Below are 21,987 nucleotides of genomic sequence, written 5' to 3'. Positions count from 1 at the left end.
TCAATCTCAATAATACCACTAGTCATAATGAACGCAAATCTTAAACTAAACAATGTGATTTAAATTATTTTTAAAATACGTGCACACCTCTACAACAAACTTATTTACAGCGCCTCTCTCAAAGCACATCTTTCGCTCCCGCTTGTTAAGACATAAAGACTTCTGATGGGTACAAGCGCCATCTCTTCCATAAAGGACGATGAAGACATCAGCATCAGTACCAGCTCCATAAATGTCAGAGGTGTAAACAGTGATCTCATATGGAACAACTGCAACAGAAATGTAGAAAAGCACAGGTTCAGATGTTATGCTTTCATACCGCAGAACTTAAAATTCAAATTTAGAAAGACATATTTCTTTAAAAAGGACTTTGGATATAGATTTACTTGCTGAGCTGCAAGGTTCATTTCCAGACATTTCGTTACCCTACTAGGTAACATCTTCAGTGGGCCTCAGGTGAAGCAATGCTGAAAATTCCTGCTTTCTATTTTATATGTTTGGGTTTCTATGGGTTGGCAATGTCATTTCCTGTGGTGATGTTATTTCCTGTGGTGAAATCATTTCCTGTTCCTTTTCTGTAACAAACACTACATTGGACAAACTGGCAGAAAACTAGCCACCAGGATACATGAACACCAACTAGCTACAAAAAGACATGACCCTCTCTCACTACTATCCTTACATATAGATAAGGAAGGACACCACTTCGACTGGGACAACAAATCCATCCTAGGACAAGCCAAGCAAAGACACACATGAGAATTCCTAGAAGCATGGCATTCCAACTGAACTCTATCAACAAACACATCAAGTTAGACCCCATCTACCACCACTTGAGAAAAGGAAACCTAAATATATAAATAGAAAGCAGGAATTTTCAGCTTGCTTTGCCTGAGGCCCACTGAAGATGTTACATAATGGGGTAACGAAATGTCTGGAAATGAACCTTCCAGCTCAGCAAGTAAACCTACATCCAAAACCCCAACCTGAGCTACAAATGTTCTCAAAACACATTAGAGAGGACTCATTGGGAAAGATACCAGGACATGAAGAAAAAGTACTTTGTCAGTGTTTTAATCAGCAAAGAAGGAACCACATCATCAGTATCCTTTTCAAAAAGGGAATCTTGACATCAAAGTGCCCTCAAAATCTAACCATCCAAGTTCTTTCCACCTTAAAAAAAAAGTCTCCTTCCAATAATTCATTTAGGTTGTGGTGTTACCTCTATTCTCTGTTTGAGTATGTCATCACAAATTACTTGATTTTAGAAACAATAGGAGGCGGTATCATTTGCAGCTGCTTCACATGGTTTCCCCATTATGGAGGTGCACTCCTGACTGCAAACCAATCCTCTGACCTCAATGTTACTGTCAATAGTGGTCTCTCCAACTTCCACCAGGGAATACCACTGCATTGGAAGCAGAAGGACTCAAGTATTTCCATAAAGTTTCGTTCCTTTTCTATTGTTCTGTGAGTGATTGCTTAGATCTGGCAGCAAACAATAATTCTGGGCTTTTTCTGTCACTATAGCAATGATGGAAATGTAGGGCCACAACTAACAAGGGTCTCTCTTGGCAATCACAGCCCAGAAAAAGACCACTTAGCTCAACTGGTCCATGTTGCTGCTTAATCTCTACAAGTCATTCCTCCCCCTTGTCTTCATTGAACCCTAACAGCATAATCTCTGATCTGTTCTCCTCTTCAAGTATTCAGTTGTTTAGCATTGGAAAGGCACATGCACTGGAGGATTCCACCATTTGCTATTGTTTCAACATAACTGCCCTTAACTGGACGAGTATAATATGCATTACTCTGGTGAGGGAGTAGTAAATCAGAGTACAGTACATGATGGTAGGGCATGTACAGCAACTTTGCCGATCTGCAAAGGAGGCAGGAAATCCAGTCAGGAGTTTGAAAACAACATTCCATTTAAGCAGCAACAGTATTATCTTAGAACAAAGAAACCAAGCTCTCAAAGGGCAAAGAACAATATGGCACAGGAACAGGCCCATTGTCCCACCAAGCCTGTCGATTTGTAATCCTCATTTAAACCCACTACTTATGAGCTAAACACAGTTTCTATCGCACCCATTCATGTGTCCATCAAATGTTGCTAATGTTCCTTCCTTTACCACGTCCTCTGGCAGTGTGTTCCAGGCACCCACCACCCTCTGTGTGAAAACCTTTCTCTGCACTCCTTCCCTAAATTTTCCCTCCTCTCACCTTGAACCTGTACCTTCTTGTAGTTGACCTTTCCACCCTGAGAAAAAGCCTCTGACTATCCAGCCTATCTATCACTCTCATAATTTTGTAGACCTCTATCAGGTTGTCCCTTAGCCTCTGTCTTTCCAGTGAAAACAATCCAAGCTTATCCAACCTCTCCTCATAAGTAAAACCCTCCAGACCAGGCAACATCCTGGTAAACCTTCTCTGCACCCTCTCCAAAGCATCATTATCCTCTAGTAGTGTGGGAACCAGAACTGCACGTAATATTCCAAATGTGGCCTAACTAAACTTTTACACAGCTATAACTTAACTTAGCAACTTATATATTCAATGCCCCAGCCATTGAAGGCAAGTGGTGCTGTATGTCTTCTTGACCAGCATATCCACCTGTGTTGCTATTTCCAGGGATCTGTGGACCTGTATACCCAGATCCCTCAGTATGTCAATGCTCCTAACAGTTCTGCCATTTATTGTATAATTTGCACCTGAATCTGATCTCCCAGAATGCATCACCTCTCATTTGTCCAGATTAAACTCTATCTGCCATTCTCTGCCAAAATCGACAATCTATGTCCCACTGTTTCCTTTGACAATCCTCCTCACTATCTGACATTTTCATGTTAGCTGCAAACTTACTAATCAGATTCCCAATACATTTTCCTCCAAATTATTTTTACATATTACAAACAACAAAGATCTGAGCACTGATCCCTGCAGAACACCGCAAGTTGTTGATCTTCATTCTGAAAAGCACTCTTCCACCTTGTCATTACAAAAAACTCCAGCTGCCTACCTACACTTGTTTTTGAAACTTATTACTTGTTCAGAAAAAAAGCATGGTTAGCTTGCGAGGTCTCAGCTGGCAGTTGACATTAAATTGTAAGTACTGAGTGTGTTGGCAGGTTATGTATATCCCTGTATATCCCTTGATGAGAAAAGCCAGAGAGGAACAAATTTGTGGTGGCATCCCAAGCAATTTCTTTCCAGCCCCTGTGAGAGTGAACAGATCTATTAGTTGAAACAGAAAGCAGCTGAATGTTTCAATCCACCTCAGAAAGGGAAAATGAACTGAAAGGATAAAAATCACAGAAGAGGGAGAAGTATGGGATTTGAGATTCCTGGTGTGAGGGTAATGGCAGATAGAGTTTAATCTGGACAAATGAGAGGTGATGCATTCTGGGAGATCAGATTCAGGTGCAATTATACAATAAATAGCAGAACTGTTAGGAGCATTGACATACTGAGGGATCTGGATGTATACAGGCCCACAGATCCCTGGAAATGGCAGTTGACTTGCAAAGTACACATGGAATTCTAACAGACAGAACCACTTCTCATTATACAGAATCATAAATGACCATAACATTTCTCATTGTTCCCTTACAAGTTGAATTTAGGTGCTGTTCTAACAGAAATAGCTGGTATTGTCGATATTAAGAACAGTGCAATTAGTAAAATGTAACGTACATGGAACATAGTCTTTAGTCTGTAGATCTGCAGGGAAGAGGTCTCGTACTATGTATCCATCATCTTCAGATTTATCCAACCAACGTCCACATGGGAAGCGCAGTATTTGTCCAAGTGATGGGGCATCAATTTCTACCCAATCCAAAAACCAACCAGCACAGCCTCCTAAAAGAACACACAGGAGTACTCAACCAGTCAACTATTCAGTTTGGAATTTCACTTAAACACATAAAGAGAAAATGTTTATTAAGGTCAAAAGGACAAGTATGGACAGAGCCATATCTTATGGAAACAGCCCTGCTTGATCAACAAACTGGCATATGAAATGTACAACTTGCAAATCATAATTATATGGTTGATAATGTTAAAAATTAAATTCTAAAGTTGCTGGGTACCTTGATAGTTATGTAGAAACTCCACAGATGCTTCATCCTGGGTATTTATGTTTTGGCTAAAGGAAGTTACCAGTGTAGACACAATGGGCTGAATGGCCTCCTTCTACACTGCAACAATTCTGTGATCACAACACCTATTGGAAGAATGTTGTGAAACTTGAAAGGGTTAAGAAAAGATTTACAAGGATGTTGCCAGGGTTGGAGGATTTGAGCTATAGGGAGAGGCCAAATAGGCTGGGGCTATTTTCCTTGGAGTGTCGGAGGCTGAAGGGTGGCCTTGTAGAGGTTTATAAAATCATGAGGGGCGTGCATAGGGTGAATAGACAAAATCTTTTCCCTGGGGTAGGGGAATCCAGAACTAGAGGGCATGGGTTTAGAGTGAGAGGAGAAAGATATAAAAGGGACCTAAGGGGCAACATTTTCACCCAGAGGGTAAGGAATGAGTTGCCAGACGAAGTGGTGGAAGCTGGTATTTGCAGCATTTAAAAGACATCTGGATGGGTATATGAATAAGAACTGTTTAGAGGATATGGGCCAAATGCTGGCAAAAGGGATTCGATTAGGTTGGAATATCTGGTTGGCATAGATGTATTGGACCTTGTTGACCACATGGGAAGGGAAATTGCGGTCCTTGAAATAGGAGACCACCTGAAATGTCCGGGGTGGAATTGCTCCACCTGGAAGCAGAGAAGGTGGAGGCGGAGGAATTGGGAGTAAGGGATTGCGATTTTACAGGAGGTAGGGGGGGAGGAGGTGTAGTCCAGGTAGCTGTGGGAGTCGGTGGGTTTGAAGTTGATGTCCGTGTTGAGTCGGTGACTGGAGATAGAGATGGAGAGGTCCAGGAAAGGAATGGAGATGTCCGAGATGGTCCAGATCAACTTGAGGTCAGGGTAGAAGGTGTTAGTGAAGTTGATGAACTGTTCCACCTCCTCGTGGGTGCACAAGGTGGCACCAATACAGTCATCAATGTCGCGGAGGCAAAGGTGGGGAATGGTGCCAGTGTATCTACAGAAGATGGACTGTTCCATATATCCGACGAAGAGGCAGGCAAAGCTGGGTCCCATGCGGGTGACTATGGCTATCCTTTTAGTCTGTATGAAGTGGGTTGATTCAAAGGAGAAAATGTTGAGGGTGAGGACTGGTTCCGCCAATTGAATGAGTGTCGGTGGAGGGATATAGTTGGATCAATGGGAGAGGAAGACACAGAGGGCTTGGAGGCCTTTGCCATGGTGGTTGGATGTGTACAGGGACTGGGTTTCCATGGTGAAGATGAGGCACGGGGGCCCAGGGAAATGAAAGTCATGGAGGAGGTGGAGGGCATGGGTGGTGTCCTGAATATATTTGGGGAACTCCTGGACCAATGGAAACAGGATGGTTTCGAGCTATGAGGAGGTGAGTTCAGTGGGACAAGAGTAGGCTGAGATAATGAGTTGACCAGGGCAGACAGATTTGTGAATTTTGGGTAAGAAGTAGAACTGGGCAATGTGGGGTTCCTGGACTATGAGATTGGAGGCTGTGAATGGGAGATCCCCTGAGGTGATGAGGCTGTGGATTGTCTGGGAGATGATGGTTTGGTGATGTGAGGTGAGGTTGTGGTAGAGGGGACAGTAGGAGGTGATGTCCATGAATTGGCACCTGGCTTCGGTGATGTAGAGGTCAAAGCACCCTCTTGTCTGCTGGTTTAATGGTGAGGGTAAGGTTGGAGCGGAGTAAGTGGAGGGCTGTGCATTGCTCTGCATAGTATAGCAGGCTCCTGCTCCTAATTTCCAATGATCCCTGTATTGGCACTGACTCTCTGTAACATCACTTCAGGGCTTACCGCAATTATCGTGTCCAATACGGATTTTTTTCAGTGCTCCAATGTCCACAGCTTCGATAGTGAATTCATCGATATTTCCTTTCTCAAACTTATTTTTGTAAGTTTTCGATGCCTTGAGGTTGACAATTCCTAAATTTAGTAAAAAAAAACTTACAGTCAGAGAGACGTACAGCACGGAAACAGACCCTTCGGTCCATGCTGACCAGATATCCTAAATTAATCTAGTTCCGTTTGCCAGCTCTTGGTCCATATCTCTCTAAATCCTTCCTATTCATATACTCCTCCAGATTGTTAAATAATTTAGGGTACTGTAATCAATCAGCTTCCAAGCAGAGGTCAGGTATAGTGGTGCTGTAGTAATTTCAAAACCTGCACTAATAATGCACAGAGTGAGAGTTCAGATCGCACCCTGGCAGTTTTTTGTGGTAACAGAACATATAGGTAAGGATACTGAGAATGTGAATCTTTGAAACGCTTTTGGTAAAACACTTCAAATTAGGCAGGTTAGCATTTTAAAATCCATGGGATAAAAGAGGTAGCAAGGGATACAAAATATCCCTTACAAAGCAAGGAGTAGCAAGGTCTAACTTTTTTAACCAGAGAGAGGTACACATGGGGGCTGCTCAGTACTTGGTACATTGGTCATATCTCATGAAATTAGGGAAATTTACATTTTTAGAAAGCTGAAAACATAGACTACAATTAACCAAACTGGGTACAGCCTTTTTTGTAACTTCATGTTGTATGACTCTATGACTATGATATTATGTGCATCATTTTAATAGATTCACAATCATTGTTAAGTTCTTTGTCTTTCTAATGGCCCCTTTTAAAATTTCTCTCCTTGTACCTTGTACCATTTACAAAGGGCACCCAGCTGGCATATGATCAGCTTTTGTTAAAGAAGCTCCATAACTGTTTACCACAACACGTGGAGAATGGCAGACATCCCTGTCAATTCTCATTCGGCTCAGCACTTCACTCTTCTTCCAGGACTAAATACAGAGCACTTGGCAATGGCTCTTTCTTAACATGTTTTCCAAAGATCTTCAAAGATGAGCTTTTTTACCTGTGTCATCCTTCTCACCAAACAGGGTGATGAACACATTGGCATCTGTCCCTGCATTCTTCTTCTCTCCAGTTTTTACCCTCACGGTGTAGGTGGTGGATTGAGCTGTTAGGAACAACATATTTCTGGTTATTTATTGAACTGTGTCAAACTTCAATCACCTTTACAGAACCAAGCAGGCTTTGCTGGCCTGGGTTACCTTCCACCACCTTCACTGAGGTACACTGCTTACAGAAAGAATGATGTGGAGATGCCGGTATTGGACTGGGGTGCACAAAGTTAAAAATCACACAACACCAGGTTATAGTCCAACAGGTTTAATTGGAAGCACACTAGCTTTCGGAGCGACGCTCCTTCATCAGGTGGTTGTCACAATCACCTGATGAAGGAGCGTCGCTCCGAAAGGTAGTGTGCTTCCAATTAAACCTGTTGGACTATAACCTGGTGTTGTGTGATTTTTAACTTTGTACAGAAAGAATGTCCATTTCACATCCTCAACACATCCAAAAGCACCTCCTCACCAATTAAGTACTTTTGAAGTGTAATCAGTGTCAGAAAATATGGCAGTTGATTTGCACAAGGTAATCTCCCACATGGTAAATAACCAGGTAGTCTGTTTAGGGTTGTGGTTGAGGGATAAATATTGGGCCTAATACCAGCAGAAAACCACTGCTCTTGCTTGAATCCTTAATGTCAATTTAAGATCTCACTGAAAGCCAGCTTTTGCAATACCGCAGCTCCTCCCCAGTAATGCACTGAAGCATCAACCATGGACTCATACTTCTGAAATGGGGCTTAAACCCATGACATTCTGCCCATCAATGAGCCACAGCTGAAACTTAATGGGGAATATACTCAAGACCATAAAAGATAGGGTCAGGATTGGACCATTTGGCCCCTCGACCCAGTTCCACCATTCAATAGGATCATGACCACTTTCCTGACCTTTCCCATAACCTTTGATCCCCCTACTGATCAAGAATCTATCTATGTTAGCCTTAAATATACACAAGGACTATGCCTCACAGATCTCTGTGGCAATGAGTTACAAAGACTCACAATCCTCTGAGAGAGGAAATTTGTCTTCACACCACTTCAACTGGCACTCCTTAATTCTGAGGCTGGGCCTTCAGATGCTAGGAGAAAGTGAGGACTGGAGATGCTGGAGACCAGAGTTGAGAGTGTGGTGCTGGAAAAACACAGCTGATCAGGCAGCATCTGAGGAGCAGGAGGATCAACGTTTCAAGCATAAGCACTTCATCAAGAATGGGCCAAGGGGGCTGAGAGATAAACACATTCTCAGCTATATTCACGTCCTAAACTTACCCATGAGGGGAAACATCCTCTCAGCATTTTCCCTGTCTAGCCCCTTAAGAATCCTATCACAAGACACAAGGCAGCAGAATGTTTCAGGAAATATCTTGGCTCAAAAAATATGTCTCTGGTTGGACAACTCAAATACATCACATTATTTGCGAGGCTGGAAAAAAGGAGTTGTTTCTTCAATGACTTTTCTCACCTTTCTGTTCGAGGCCTAGTGTTGCCTGAGATTGTTTGGCTCTGTCTGAACCTTTGTTCAGGAATGCCTCATCTACAGGAACGAGTTCTCTTGCTATCTGGCCATCATCTTCATCAACAGCTAACCATCGTTCACAAGGGAAGAAATACCTGGTGAAACAGCAAATTTGTGAATGACTATTGCATAACTATGTCTTTATAACCCCATGCCCCATAATACTTTCAAGTTGTTAGATGGATGAATGGGCTCTAGCCTCAAATAATGCTGTTTTTGTGAATGCATGCTAATGCATAGTACATGCCCTGTGCAATGTAACCTATATGCCTCTGTCTAAGTATATTTACAACCTCTGATCTGTACATTCTTGCTGACTATGATCTGCCTATACTGCTCGTAACAAAACTTTTCACTGTACTTCGGTACACATAACAATAAATCAACCAATTAATCAATCAAATAAATGTGTGGACCCTGTGGAAACTGGAGAGCTCCTAAACAAATATTTCTCATCTGTTTTACTCAGGAAAAGGAGAATATTGTAGAGAAGACTGAGGTACGGGCTATTAGACGAGAAAGGATTGAGGTTAGTAAGGAGGAGGTGTTATCAGTTCTAGAAGGTGTGAAAGTAGATAAGTCCTCTGGGCCAGATGGGATTTATCTGAGGACTCTCCGGGAAGCTTGGGAAGAAATGGCGGAGCCTTTGGCCTTGATCTTTGAATCGTCATTGTCTACAGATTTAGTACCCGAGGACTGGAGGATTGCAAATGTTGTGCCCTTGTTCAAGAAGGGCAGTAGAGATGACCCAAGTAATTCTAGACCAGTGAGCCTATTGTAGGAAGTGGTTTGGAAAGGATTATAAGAGATAGGATTTATAATTATCTAGCAAGCAACAATTTGATTGGAGATAGTCAACATGGTTTCGTCAAGGGCAGGTCCTGTCTCACAAACCTCATTGAGTTTTTGAGAAGGTGACCAAGCATGTGGATGAGGGTAGGGCAGCTGACGTAGTGTACATGGACTTCAGTAACACCTTTGATAAGGATCCATATGGTAGGCTTTTGAAGAAAATGCGGAGGCATGGGATTGAGGGTGATTTAGCAGTTTGGATTAGAAACTGGCTTTCTGGAAGAAGGCAACGAGTGGTTGATGGAAAATATTCAGCCTGGAGTCCGGTCTGTTTTGGGACCACTGTTGTTTGTCATTTTTATAAATGACTTGGATGTAGGCATAGTAGATGGGTTAGTATGACACTAAAGTCGGTGGAGTGGTAGAGAGTGTGGAAAAATATTGCAGGTTGCAGGGGGACTTGGATAAACTGCAGAATTGGGCTGAGAGGTGGCAAATGGAGTTCAATGCAGATAAATGCAAGGTGATTCACTTTGGGAAGAATAACAGGAAGGCAGAACACTGGGTCAATGGAAAGATTCTTGATAGTGTGGATGTGCAGAGGGATCTTGGTGTCCACGTACATAGATCCCTGAAAATTGCCACCCAACTTGATAGTACTGTTAAGAAGGCATATGGTGTGTTAGGTTTTATTGGTAGAGGGATTGAGTTCCAGAGTCGTGATGTCATATTGCAACTGTACAAAATGCTAGTGTGGCCACATGTGGAATATTGTGTACAGATCTGGTCGCCCCATTACAGGGAGGATGTGGAAACATTGGAAAAGATGCAGAGGAGATTTACCAGGATGTTGCCTGGTCTGAAGGGAAAGTCATATGAGGAAACACTGAGGGGCTTGAGTCTGTTCTTAATGGAGAGAAGAAGGCTAAAAAGGGATGTAATAGAGACATAAAAAACGATCAGAGGATTAGATAGGGTGGACAGTGAGAGTCTTTTTTCTTGGATGTTGATGTTGGCTTGTACAAGGGGGCATAGCTGCAAACTGAGGGGTGATAGATTTAAGACAGATGTCAGAGGCAGGTTCTTTACTCAGAGAATGGTAAGGGTGTGGAATGCCCTGCTTGGTAGTGTAGTTAACTCAGCCACACTAGGGGCATCAATCCTTGGATAAGCACATCATGGATGACAATGGGATAGTGTGGGGGAATGGGCTTAGATTAGTTCACAGATTAGTGCAACATCAAGGACTGAAGGGATTGTTGTACGCTGTTTATTCTATGTTCTATGCTGTAAATGGAAAGTTTAAATTACATAAAATTAACTCATCAAACTTTAGCAAATCAGTAAGTAACCAATAGGACATAGATTAGGTATGGTTGTTGAGGAGTGATGGTACAGATTTGCCTTCTAAAAACAAATTCAATCTCATGATGGAAAATTTAGAATTGGAAGAAATTGATACCTGTGAACCAATGCCAGGAAAATACACTGAAATCTTTTTCTTTATTTGGTAAAAACCCAACTGGACTCAAGGCTGGATCTGACATCCTCTCCCCATCACAGGATTCCATCCCTGCAGTACGGGATTGACTTTCATTGCTTTATGGCAAATAATAGATGTTGAGTAGATATGACCTTGTCGGTTTTCCTACATTCTACAGAAAAATTTCCAAAATCTTTGGACCATTCTTCTATCCCATATTTACATTCTCAATAAACTTACCACATTCTAGAAACTAGGTGTACAGATTAAAATAGAATTAGATTTTTTTTTGTTCCAGATATATCATTGATTTAGTAGAAAAAAACATATTGGCATAGAAAGGAGAAAAATGTTTGTATAATGGAGGAAAAGTTTCTGTTATGAAACTTAGAATTCCAACCCTCACACTTTGTACGCATTGATACTCACGTAGTGTCATCCTTCTCATCAACAATTTCCACCCTGTCCAGAAACCAGGCAGCATTTCCTCCCGTATTATCATGTCGAATGCGTAGTTTCCTTAATACACCTAGGTCAATGGCTTTGATCAAAAATATATCTTCCTACATTGAAAATCAAAATATGACAATAGCAAGTATATTATAGAAAGTTCAAACATCTGAGAGTGACCTGGGGACAGATTTGTCTGTCCTCCTCATGTCCATAACCCTGATACATTCATGATAGATACATTCATTTAAATTTGGCCTTTTCCGCATCTCCAATTTTAATATTTCCATCATTGCTGATTGTGCTGTCAAGCCCCTGGAATTTCCACCTTAAGCCTCAATGCTCCTCTACTTCACTTTCCTTCTTAAAGATATTCCATAAATCTAACTCTCTGACTAAACTTTTAGCAATTTGCCCTATTTCATAGGTCAGTCTCAAACATTGTTTCATAAAGAAGCTTGGAATGTTTCATTATGTTAAAGGTGCTATATAAATATAAGTTATTGTTTTTGATGTCCCAATTCCAAGGCCCTGACAATAAAAGTGAAAAAACACCATAAAAAAATAGGAACAGATGTAGGCCATTCAGCCCCTCAAGCCTGCTCCACCAATCAACAGGATCATAGCTCATCCGACATTCCTCACAACAACTTTCCTGCCCTTTCCCATAACCATTGATTCCTTGACTGATCAAGAGTCTATCTATCTCAGCCTTAAGTACACAAAAGGACTTTGCTTCCACAGTTCTGTGTAGCAAGGAGTTCCAAAGACTCAGGGAGGTGATAGTCTCATGGCATTATTGCTAGACTGTTAATCCTGAAACCCAGGTAATATTTAGGATACTCAGGTTCAAATACCAACATGGCAGATGATGGAGTTTGAACTGAATAAACATCTGGAGATATATTTGGACATCAGGGATATATTTTCCTCCCCACCCCTTTCCACCTTCCGCAAAGACCGTTCCCTCCGTGACTACCTGGCCAGGTCCACAAACCTCCCCCCCCCCCCCCCCACCCCAACAACCCACCCTCCCATCCTGGCACCTTCCCCGCCACCGCAGGAATTGCAAAACCTGTGCCCACACTCCTCCCTCACCTCCATCCAAGGCCCCAAAGGAGCCTTCCACAGCCATCAAAGTTTCACCTGCACATCTACCATTATCATTTATTGTATCCATTGCTCCCGATGCAGTCTCCTCTACATTGGGGAGACTGAAAGCCTCCTAGCAGAGTGCTTTAGGGAACATCTCCGGGAATCCCGCACCAATCAACCCCAACATTTCAACTGTGGCCCAACATTTCAACTCCCTTTCCCACTCTGCCAAGGATATGCAGGCCCTGGGCATCTTCCACCACTGCTCCCTCACCACCCAATGCCTGGAGGAAGAACGCTTCATCTTCTGCCTTGGAACACTTCAACCCCAGGGTATCAATGTAGACTTCACCAGTTTCCTCATTTCCCCTTCCACCACCTCACCCCAGTTCCAAACTTCCAGCTCAGCACTGTCCCCATGACCTGTCCTACCTGTCTACCTTCCTTTCCACCTACCCACTCCACCCCCTTCTCTGACCTATCACCTTCATCCCCACCCCCATTCACCATTGTACTCTTTGCTACCTTCCCCCGCCCTCCTCTCTGACCTATCATCTTCATCCCCACCCACTCACCTATTGTACTCTATGCTACTTTCTCCCCACCCCCACCCCCCTCTCATTTATCTTGCCACTCTGCAGGCACCCTGCCTCTATTCCTGATGAAGGGCTTTTGCCCAAAACATTGATTTTCCTGCTCTTCGGATGCTGCCTAACCTACTGTGCTTTACAGCACCACTCTAACCTAGACTCTGGTTTCCCGCATCTGCAGTCCTTGTTTTTACCTAGTTGGCCACCACCCTGTTGCATTTACACCCATCATCATGAAGTGCTTCGAGAGGCTCATGATAAAGCATATTAAGACCCTGCTGCCCCCCTCACTGGACATCCTGCAGTTTGCGTATCGACCAAACCGCTCAACAAATGATGCCATTTCCACCACCCTCCATCTGGCCCTCGCCCACCTGCAGAAGAAGGACACCTACATAAGACTCATAGACTTCAGTTCTGCATTTAACATTCAGCATCTGACTGCAGGGCCCAAATATTTCTCTTTGTAACTGGATCCTGGACTTCCTGACTGGGAGACGTCAGTCAGTCCGGATTGGGAACAGCATCTCCAACACCATCACACTGAGCACGGGGCCCCCCAACAGTTGTGTGCTCATTCCACTGCTGTTCACCCTGCTGACACACGACTGTGCAGAGATGCACAGGTTGAATCACATCAACAAGTTCGCTGATGATATGACTGTAGTGAGTCATATCGGCAGGAACAACGAGTCAGCATATAGAGAGGAGGTGCAGCAGCTAACTGACTGGTGCAGAGCCAACAACCTGTCTTTGAACGTGGACAAGACAAAAGAGATGGTTATTGACTTCAAGAGAGCATGGAGCGACCACTCTCCACTGTACATCGACAACACCCCCATGGAGATCCTGAAGAGCATCAAATTTCTTGGTGTACCCCTGGTGGAGAATCTCACCTAGTCCCTCAATACCAGCTCCACAGCCAAGAAAGCCCAGCAGTGTCTCTACTTGCTGCGTAGGCTGAGGAAAGCCCACCTCCCCCCCACCCCATCCTCACTGCATTTTACAGATAGGTCATTGAGAGTACCCTGAGCTTCTTCACTGCCTGGTTCAGGAATTGCACCATCTCAGATCGCAAGACCCTACAACGGATAGTGAGGACAGCTGAGAAGATCATCGGGATCTTTCTTCCCTCCATTACAGACATTTACACCACACGTTGCATCCGGAAGGCTAAGGGCATTGTGGAAGACCCTACACACCCCTCACCCAAACTCTTCTCCCTTCTGCCATCTGACAGATGATACTGGAGCAGTCGGTCTCTCACGGCCATACTGTGCAACAGTTTCTTCCCCCAAGTGATCAGGTTCCTTAACACAGTATAATCAGACTCTGTACCATCTGAAATTCTTTGCACGACTTTGAATTGCTGTTAGAAAAATGTCTATTATTTATCATTCCTCTATTACACTGTAACCTGTGTGTTTTGCACTCCTTATGTACTTTATGCCGTGTACAATTGTGTAGTTTGTGCTGTCCATGTAGCAGCCTTGATCCTGGAGGAACATTGTCTCGGTTTTACTGTATCAATTGTATATGATAGAAATGACAAACAAAAAGCTACACTACTCTACTCTAATGATGATTATGAATCGACTGTTGATTCACTAATGTCCTTTAGGAAAGGAAACTCCATCCTTACTTGGTCTGGCCTACATGTGACTCCATACCCACAACAATGTGGTTGACTCTTAACTGCCCTCTGGGCATAAGTATTGGCCTAGCCAGCAATGTCCTCATCCCATGATGAATTAAAAAACACTCAGAGAGGAAATTCCTCTAGTTCTAGAGGGGAAACATCCTCTCAGCATTCACCCTGTCAAACTCCTTAAGAATCCTATATGTTTCAATGAGATCCCCTCTCATTCTTCTAAACTCCAGTGAGTAGAGTCCTAACCTGTTTAGCCTTTGTTTGACCTATGCCAAGTATCCTAGTGAACGTTCTCTGAACTGCCTCCAATATCAAGATATCTTTCCTTCAGTAAAGGGACTAAACTACTCCCAGTACTCCAGATGTGGTCTCACCAGCACTTCCGATAGTTGTAATAAAATTTCCCTACTCTTATGTTCCAAATCCCTTGAAACAAACGTCATTCCTGATTACCTGCTGCACCTGTGTACTGACCTTCTGTGCATAAGTATGACCAAGTCATTTAGTATTGCAGCTTTCTGCAGTTATTCTCCATTTAAATAATATTATGTTCTTTTCCTCTCCCTTCCAAAATGAACAACTTCGTATTTTCCCACATTTTACTCTGTTTGCCAATTTTTTGCTTACTTACTTAAACTATCAATCTATCTCTGTAAACTTTTTGTATCCCTCTCAGACTTAATTTCCACTTTTTTTTGGGTCATCTGCAAATCTGGCTACAAGTCATTCCTTTCCTCCAAGTCATCAATACACATTGCAAACAGTTGCAGTACCAGCACTGATCCCTGCGGAATCCCATTAGTCACGGGTCACCAACATGAAAAAGAACACCTTATCCCCACTGTTGTTTTTTGCCCATTAGTCAATTCTCTATCCACACCAATATATTACATCCAAAATTGTGGGCTCTTATCTAATGATTTAATGTTTTGTAAGATGCCTTGTTGAATGCCTTCTGGGATCCAACTACTGGTTCCCCTCTATCCAGTCTGGTTGAGACTTTCTTGAAAAACTCTAATAAATTAGTCAAACACTGTTTCCCTTTCATGAAGCAATGCTGACTCTGCTGAATTTGATTATGATTTTCCAAATGTTCTGCTGTTACTTCCTTAATAATTGATTCCAGTACTTTTCCAACATTAGGTATTAGACTAATCCGCCTACAGTTATCCACTTCTGGCTGCCCTACCTTTTTGAATGTGGGTGTCTCTTTAGCAGTTTTCCAAATCACTGGTACCTCTCCAGAATCCAGTGATAAAGTTACAACCGATACATCCACAGGAGGGATGGATGCAGACATTCATTCGGAAAATCAAACAGCCTATGTAAGCAGAGTTAATTAGTCTGAACTTGATTCTTGCAGAGGCACAGGCTGTAGTGGATTACCTGAATATCCGGCTATATTGTGCAGTAGTAGATAGCATATGTCAGTAGCTAAACATATGCGTTCTCACATAATATCCAACCATACACTTTACAATTAAAGGTTGTTGGATAGTGGAACTCTCAGCAAAGATGTCTGACACCAGTTGTGTGATGCCTATGGCTGTCATGGTTAAATTAGTTCTTTTGGAACTAACTCAAAATTAGATCTAGGATCTGCCTGGTCTAATATTTCTAATGCATACTACATCACACTTTTATTCATTGAACAATTACTATGATCAATACAAAACCTCCCTCACATCCACACCTCAGTTCAACAACTGCAATGTACCTGTCCTCTTTCAAACTTGTTGAGATGGTTTGACATCTTCAGGCTACGTTCTCCAGTGTCTGTTGTCTCACCATAGATGTTAACAAAGACATTGGCATCTGTTCCTGCGCCCATAACATTTCCAGTAATTACGTGAAGTGTGTATGAGTTTTCTGCAAATGGGACAGTCATGAAGCAAACATTGTTGATATCCCTGGTTGCATTTTGCAAAATTGTTGTGACAATGCAATTCTAATCACTTAACCTTTCAAAAAATGTTTGTTGCTCTGAAGGGTAATTCTATCTGAAGTTGTCTTTCAGAAACCTCTCGGAATTAGATACAATGTTGGATTGACACCTGCACACTGTTACTCTCTACTAATGTCAATGAAGAGTATCATCTCATGAGATGTAATGCCGACATTTTGCTCAAACCTGTTTGTTTCCCAACAGTTTAAATTAGTGGCCAGAATTTCTATCAATATTGGACCAACCTTTAGGCACTTGGCACACAATGACAGGGGATATAATAAAGGGATCAGATTCACTCCAGTTGAGTTTGAGATGGAGACTAATGGAAGAACTGGGCAGTCTGTGTACAAAATGAGTCTGGAAAGAATAAGGCCTCATGTGAAGATGAAAATCCTCAGGACGTTTTGTACAAGTTGGGTTTTCTGGAGGGACAGGACCTAATGTATCTCGGTATCACCTGAGAGATGAGATATTGTGGGGTTTAAGGAGTAGACGCTCCACCCGCACCATACATGAATAGAATCTCAGCAGAAGAAAAAGGCTTCCAACACAGAATGTTCTTGTAATCCATCCTAAAGCATCTGGTGCTGAAGGCCGACAGAAGGTCTTGTTTTCCATCAATAAGAATGCCGAGGTTAAGTACAGAACAAGTTAGATACAGTGTAAAGCTTCCTCAGGTATGACATGTTTTAAAATCAATTTACATTCCCTGTTGCTTGTCTGATGTCCTGAAGCCTTAATACTTCATATAAAACAGAAATCAGTAATTACTTTTTAAATAACGGGGTCATACAGAACTTGGGTTTTACTGAAAAACGACACATTTATTGATGTTTTGTGTCTTGAGTCCTTTAGGATGTGTGCAACAAAAAGCCAAAATAAAATGAAAACAATTATGCTGCAAGGAGAGTACTGATTGGTCATCAAATGGAGTCTGATAGTTAGAGACATTGCCACTGAGAATGCACCTGTTAGTGGTGACTGACAGTTAACTGTCAAGGTTTCTTTAGATTTTAAATTTGGATGGCTGACTCTGATTAGTGAAGGCATTGCCCTGAGTAATGAGAAACAGGTAAAGCCAGCTTTTGTACATTGCTACTATGCAGTAGCAAAGAAAATGGTGTTGGACACTAATAGGATACTACTGTCAAGCCAAACAAAAGTTCTATTTATCATATAAATGAGTAATATGGTATTTGACTTTCAATGCCAGTTACACTACTATGCAGGCCATCCATTCCAAAGACTGACAGATTTCATCAAGCAACATATCCTTTCAGCTGTTTGCAACCACTGAACTATATCCAATCAGCTTGTGCTTGCAAGATTCACACCAGTAACCAATGATTGATGCAACTCCACAATTTGACAGTAGTTGCTGCACAATGCTGAGTGTGTGAGGAATTATACTGACAACCCAATTTAGGATTGTCAGTCAAGCTCACAGCCTAGCAAACTTGTGTGTATTTGAAGCTATCTATATTAACACACAAAGCTTCGTTCTTTCTGTCTATAAAGAACATGTACACAGCTGCAAACTTCTGTGCAACAAAACTGGTGACAGCCATTCTCTAGTTCACTTCTCATGGCAATGTCTTGACCATTCCGAGTCAATCTGCTTGTTTAAAATAAACAAAGTTTGCCAGACAGCTCCCACTTATAATTAACTGGCACATTCTCCATGACAATGCCTCTGCAATAAGAGACCATGTGCCAATGAATCAGCAGTCTCCTCCTTGAATTAGTATTCACCCGAATTGCCCTCATATGGAAATGAGCAGCCAATATTGCAAAGTGTTAGTGGGTTTCCCACTCCACTCAGGAATCTTCAATAATGATTGCCAAATGGAGTGAGTACAATTTAAAAAGAAACATTTTAATATGGGCCATCTGGTACTAGCCCAAGAGTGGCCTCCCTTCTATTATCCTTCCCTCCTGTTCCAATTTACCTCAAGCTGCAAACTCACCAAATTTGACATGGGAGAGCTTCAATAGGAAGTATAGCAGATGCTAGGATTGCTCCCAAGGGGTTGGAATCAATGCTAACATTCAATTTTGTGAGCCATTTGGTTAGTATTCATCTGAAAATGGGCCCATATCCAATTCCTACAGAACTGTGTTTTCTGTTACTTGTAGTGCTCTGAATGCTCTCTCATTGCATAAAAGGAACATGCACTCATTCATAGAGGAAAAAGTACATGGAACTTGCGAACTGAGTTTACTTCCATATTAAAATTGAGCAAGTGGCCACATTAGCACACAGGACTAGCATTAGATGATGGTCAGTGAGGAATGGGGAGTGAATGCCAAGGTCAGGAGAGTGTTAAGGTAAAACATACAAGATAAAACAAAGTGATAGAAGTTCAGGCAGAAAAGTATGTGCAGGCTATATATTTTGGGAATAAAAGTTAATTCATCTCAGGTAATTCCAGTGTTTTACGTCTGCTTTCACTCTCTATTGTGTAGCCTGTCTTTTTGCCTGTCCTACCCTCTCATGACAACCAATTTTTAAGTCTGGTAAGGGAGCTTTCACTCCGTGCAATGGAAACAATGTGTGAACATTGAATTTGGGCTGATAACTTTGATCAGTGTTTTGCTTGGGATGTCTTTTTGTTGATTTCGTCAACATTCAATGGTAAGTGAAAACGACACAACAAAGACGTACAAATTTTGAATTGTGTACTGGAATATTGGTTGACAAACATTTCTTTCAGTTATTGTGACTTTGGTTTGGCTGAGTAATTACCATGGAGGAGAAAGTGAGGACTGCAGGTACTGGAGTTCAGAGCTGAAAATGTGTCGCTGGAAAAGCGCAGCAAGTCAGGCAGCATCCAAGGAACAGGAGAATCGACGTTTCAGGCATGAGCCCTTCTTCAGAATGAAGGGCTCATGCCCGAAACGTCGATTCTCCTGTTCCTTGGATGCTGCCTGACTTGCTGCGCTTTTCCAGCAACACTTAATTACCATGCCATGTTTATGACTAATGTCATTTATTAATTTGAAACGCTAAACAAATTGTGAAACTATATTATTTTTGTGGAAGTACTTACACCCAAAGAGAGGGTGGCAAGGTATTACGTTTGCCTACTGGGTACTATTTTCCCTAACTCACCTTCCACGTCATCGTATTCCTCTGGCAAGAGCTCCACCACGAGCTCTCTGTCTCCCTCATCTCTGGCAAGCCAGCGCTGACAGTTGAAGGTGTAGGTCTCCACCACCTCTTCTTGCAGGCCATCAACATCCTTCTCAACCTTCTTCTTCTTTTTCTTCTTCTTCTTGTCATCCTCCACGACCCTGAAGTTTAGTCGATTGATTGTGACTGACTCCAGGAACCAGCCTGGAGCTAAGCCACTTCCATCATGACCAATTCGGAGCTTGATCAACCTGCCAACATTCCGGGCCTCAACCTGTGTCCATGAGAATCAGCTGTTTCAGTGAGAGTGCCAAGTCTGAGTTACTCTACACTTTAGATAATCTGAGTGTGAAGAGGTGTATATACCAGGTAAAACCAGCTCACTGCAAACACAGCTTTTACTGCTCTTTGCTTTTTTACAATGGTGATGGATAGTATAAGTCCCATTGATACCAGCTCACCAATTATGTGTGTGCTGGCATGGCTAGTTGAAGCCCTGTATTTCTTTAATACTTTGACTGGCCTTGATGGGTTGGGGGTGGGGTATGCTTCGTACCCCCTTCGCTGTGTGAAACCCTGGTATCAGAGGGAGGGGCATCAATTGGAATCTGCCCCTATACATATTGGTTGCACTCCATCTCACTGCCTCACTTAGCTATTGCAAACTCTTATTGCCACCTTGGGATGATCTTCATATCCAGTTCAATAGTTTCCACTTTTTCCAGGCCCATGTCACATTTCCCCACTTACTAGGGCACCTCGTGTATCTCATATTGAGACATAAATGAGTGAAAATCTCTTCAAAGAGATTGAAGCCATTACTTTTGAATTCTGCTGCAACTCATGCTTCCAACATTATCTCTCTTACTTGCTGGTCACTCATTTCAATATCAATGATGCACAACAAGGCCGCTTTTGTTTGACACAGAGCTGAGCTTCATGCTTGGTTTGCCATAAAGCCTTCTTACTTTCATCTTTTTGTATGATCACCCATCTCAGTCTCCCTTTATCCTTCAAATGCTGTTGTCTCCACTGCCCCTCCTTCAATTAATCTTCATCCAAGCCTACCTTAAACATCTCTGTCGCTCCTCGCACAAAATTGTCTGACCGACTTCGAAGGCGGACTACTTCTGTCTTTCCAACCTCTCCATATATCTGGATGAAGACTTTGGCATCAGTGCCAGCTCCAGTGACGTCTCCTGTGCGTACTGCTACTTCGTAATTAATCACTGGCCAAAGACACAGGAAATGGAAGTGAGATACACAAAGATGTAGGTGCACAACTAGATAGCCAATGGCAAAGTGCCTAACTGAGGGTAAATTCACTGCTCCTGTAGTGAGCTGCACTGGAAGGTCAAGTGGACTGGGATTATGTGGTAATGTGTGTGTGTTGCTGTCCCTCAGAAAGTGGATGTCAGTTGCTCATGGCAGGAATGTGCGGATTGAGTCTTTTCATAGGATGAAGTTGTTGGGTTGCAGTTAGTACACTGACCAAGAGATGCTCCTGCTCTTACCATCTGCCGTCGATGTTTTGAAAACTAGAGTTGGAATGCTGCGGGCTCATAATGTTTTCACATTCCCTTTGACAGTGTATTCCCACTCCACCTAAAGGAGCAGCAATTTGCCATCAGGTAACTTTGCACGTTGGAAGGAAATGGTCAAAAATTGGCAGGCATCAGGTAAGGTGAGACAGCGCACAGACCTCTTTTGTTCAGGCAACAAGGTAACACCACTAGAGTTCCACAAAAAAGCAAGTACATAAAACATTTTCTATCCAGAGGCTAAAGTCCCATCAGTTGTTGCAGCTGTGCTTTAGAATCAGTAAAGTCAAAAGGATTCTTCTAAAGATGGGAAGCTGAGGAAGAGCAAAGCAATGTGGCTGATTCCTGCTTCCAGCTGATTGGCGCTTGAGGAAAGATTAGAAGACTCACCAGCCTTACAGAGGCTGAATGATAGAAGACCCTCATATGGATATCGGCTTCAAAATGGAATAGGAAAGTTTAACCTGGAGTATTATGTCAAACTAAATTATGTAGGTAAAAAGCCAAAGGTATTAATTAGCTAAAGGAAAGTTAATGTCCATAAGCCCCTCATCATTCAAAGAGCAATCAATGGCTGGAATATCATTTCACAAAAGGTAGTAGAGAGGTGGTCTCTAGAACTGTTCAAATGCATGGATTCATGAAGGGTAGGTCATGCCTGTCAAAACTCATGGTGTCTTTTGAAGAGGTGACTGAAGTAGTGTCCAGAGGTAAGATGACTGATAGCGTTTATACAGATTTCCAGAAGGCTTTTG

At 42.4% G+C, this 21,987-nt stretch overlaps 1 protein-coding gene across 1 annotated transcript in view; it reads right to left on the bottom strand.

The window, feature by feature from the left end:
* loxhd1a (lipoxygenase homology PLAT domains 1a) overlaps nucleotides 1-21,987 on the bottom strand; it is a 153,754-nt gene that overhangs the window by 38,828 nt on the left and 92,939 nt on the right. The window contains exons 18-26 of the mRNA XM_072574269.1: nucleotides 20,760-20,920; nucleotides 19,671-19,965; nucleotides 16,328-16,479; nucleotides 11,254-11,387; nucleotides 8,496-8,644; nucleotides 6,977-7,081; nucleotides 5,908-6,036; nucleotides 3,694-3,858; nucleotides 88-269 (exon numbers count right to left, since the gene is read on the bottom strand). Coding sequence (XP_072430370.1) covers nucleotides 88-269; nucleotides 3,694-3,858; nucleotides 5,908-6,036; nucleotides 6,977-7,081; nucleotides 8,496-8,644; nucleotides 11,254-11,387; nucleotides 16,328-16,479; nucleotides 19,671-19,965; nucleotides 20,760-20,920 — 1,472 coding nt within the window. The remainder of the gene's footprint in view (nucleotides 1-87; nucleotides 270-3,693; nucleotides 3,859-5,907; nucleotides 6,037-6,976; nucleotides 7,082-8,495; nucleotides 8,645-11,253; nucleotides 11,388-16,327; nucleotides 16,480-19,670; nucleotides 19,966-20,759; nucleotides 20,921-21,987) is intronic.

This window comes from Chiloscyllium punctatum, chromosome 1 (assembly GCF_047496795.1).
Source record: "Chiloscyllium punctatum isolate Juve2018m chromosome 1, sChiPun1.3, whole genome shotgun sequence".
Classification (NCBI taxonomy): domain Eukaryota; kingdom Metazoa; phylum Chordata; class Chondrichthyes; order Orectolobiformes; family Hemiscylliidae; genus Chiloscyllium; species Chiloscyllium punctatum.
Note: the sequence above shows the minus strand (reverse complement) of the source record. Positions and strands in the feature narration are given on the sequence as shown.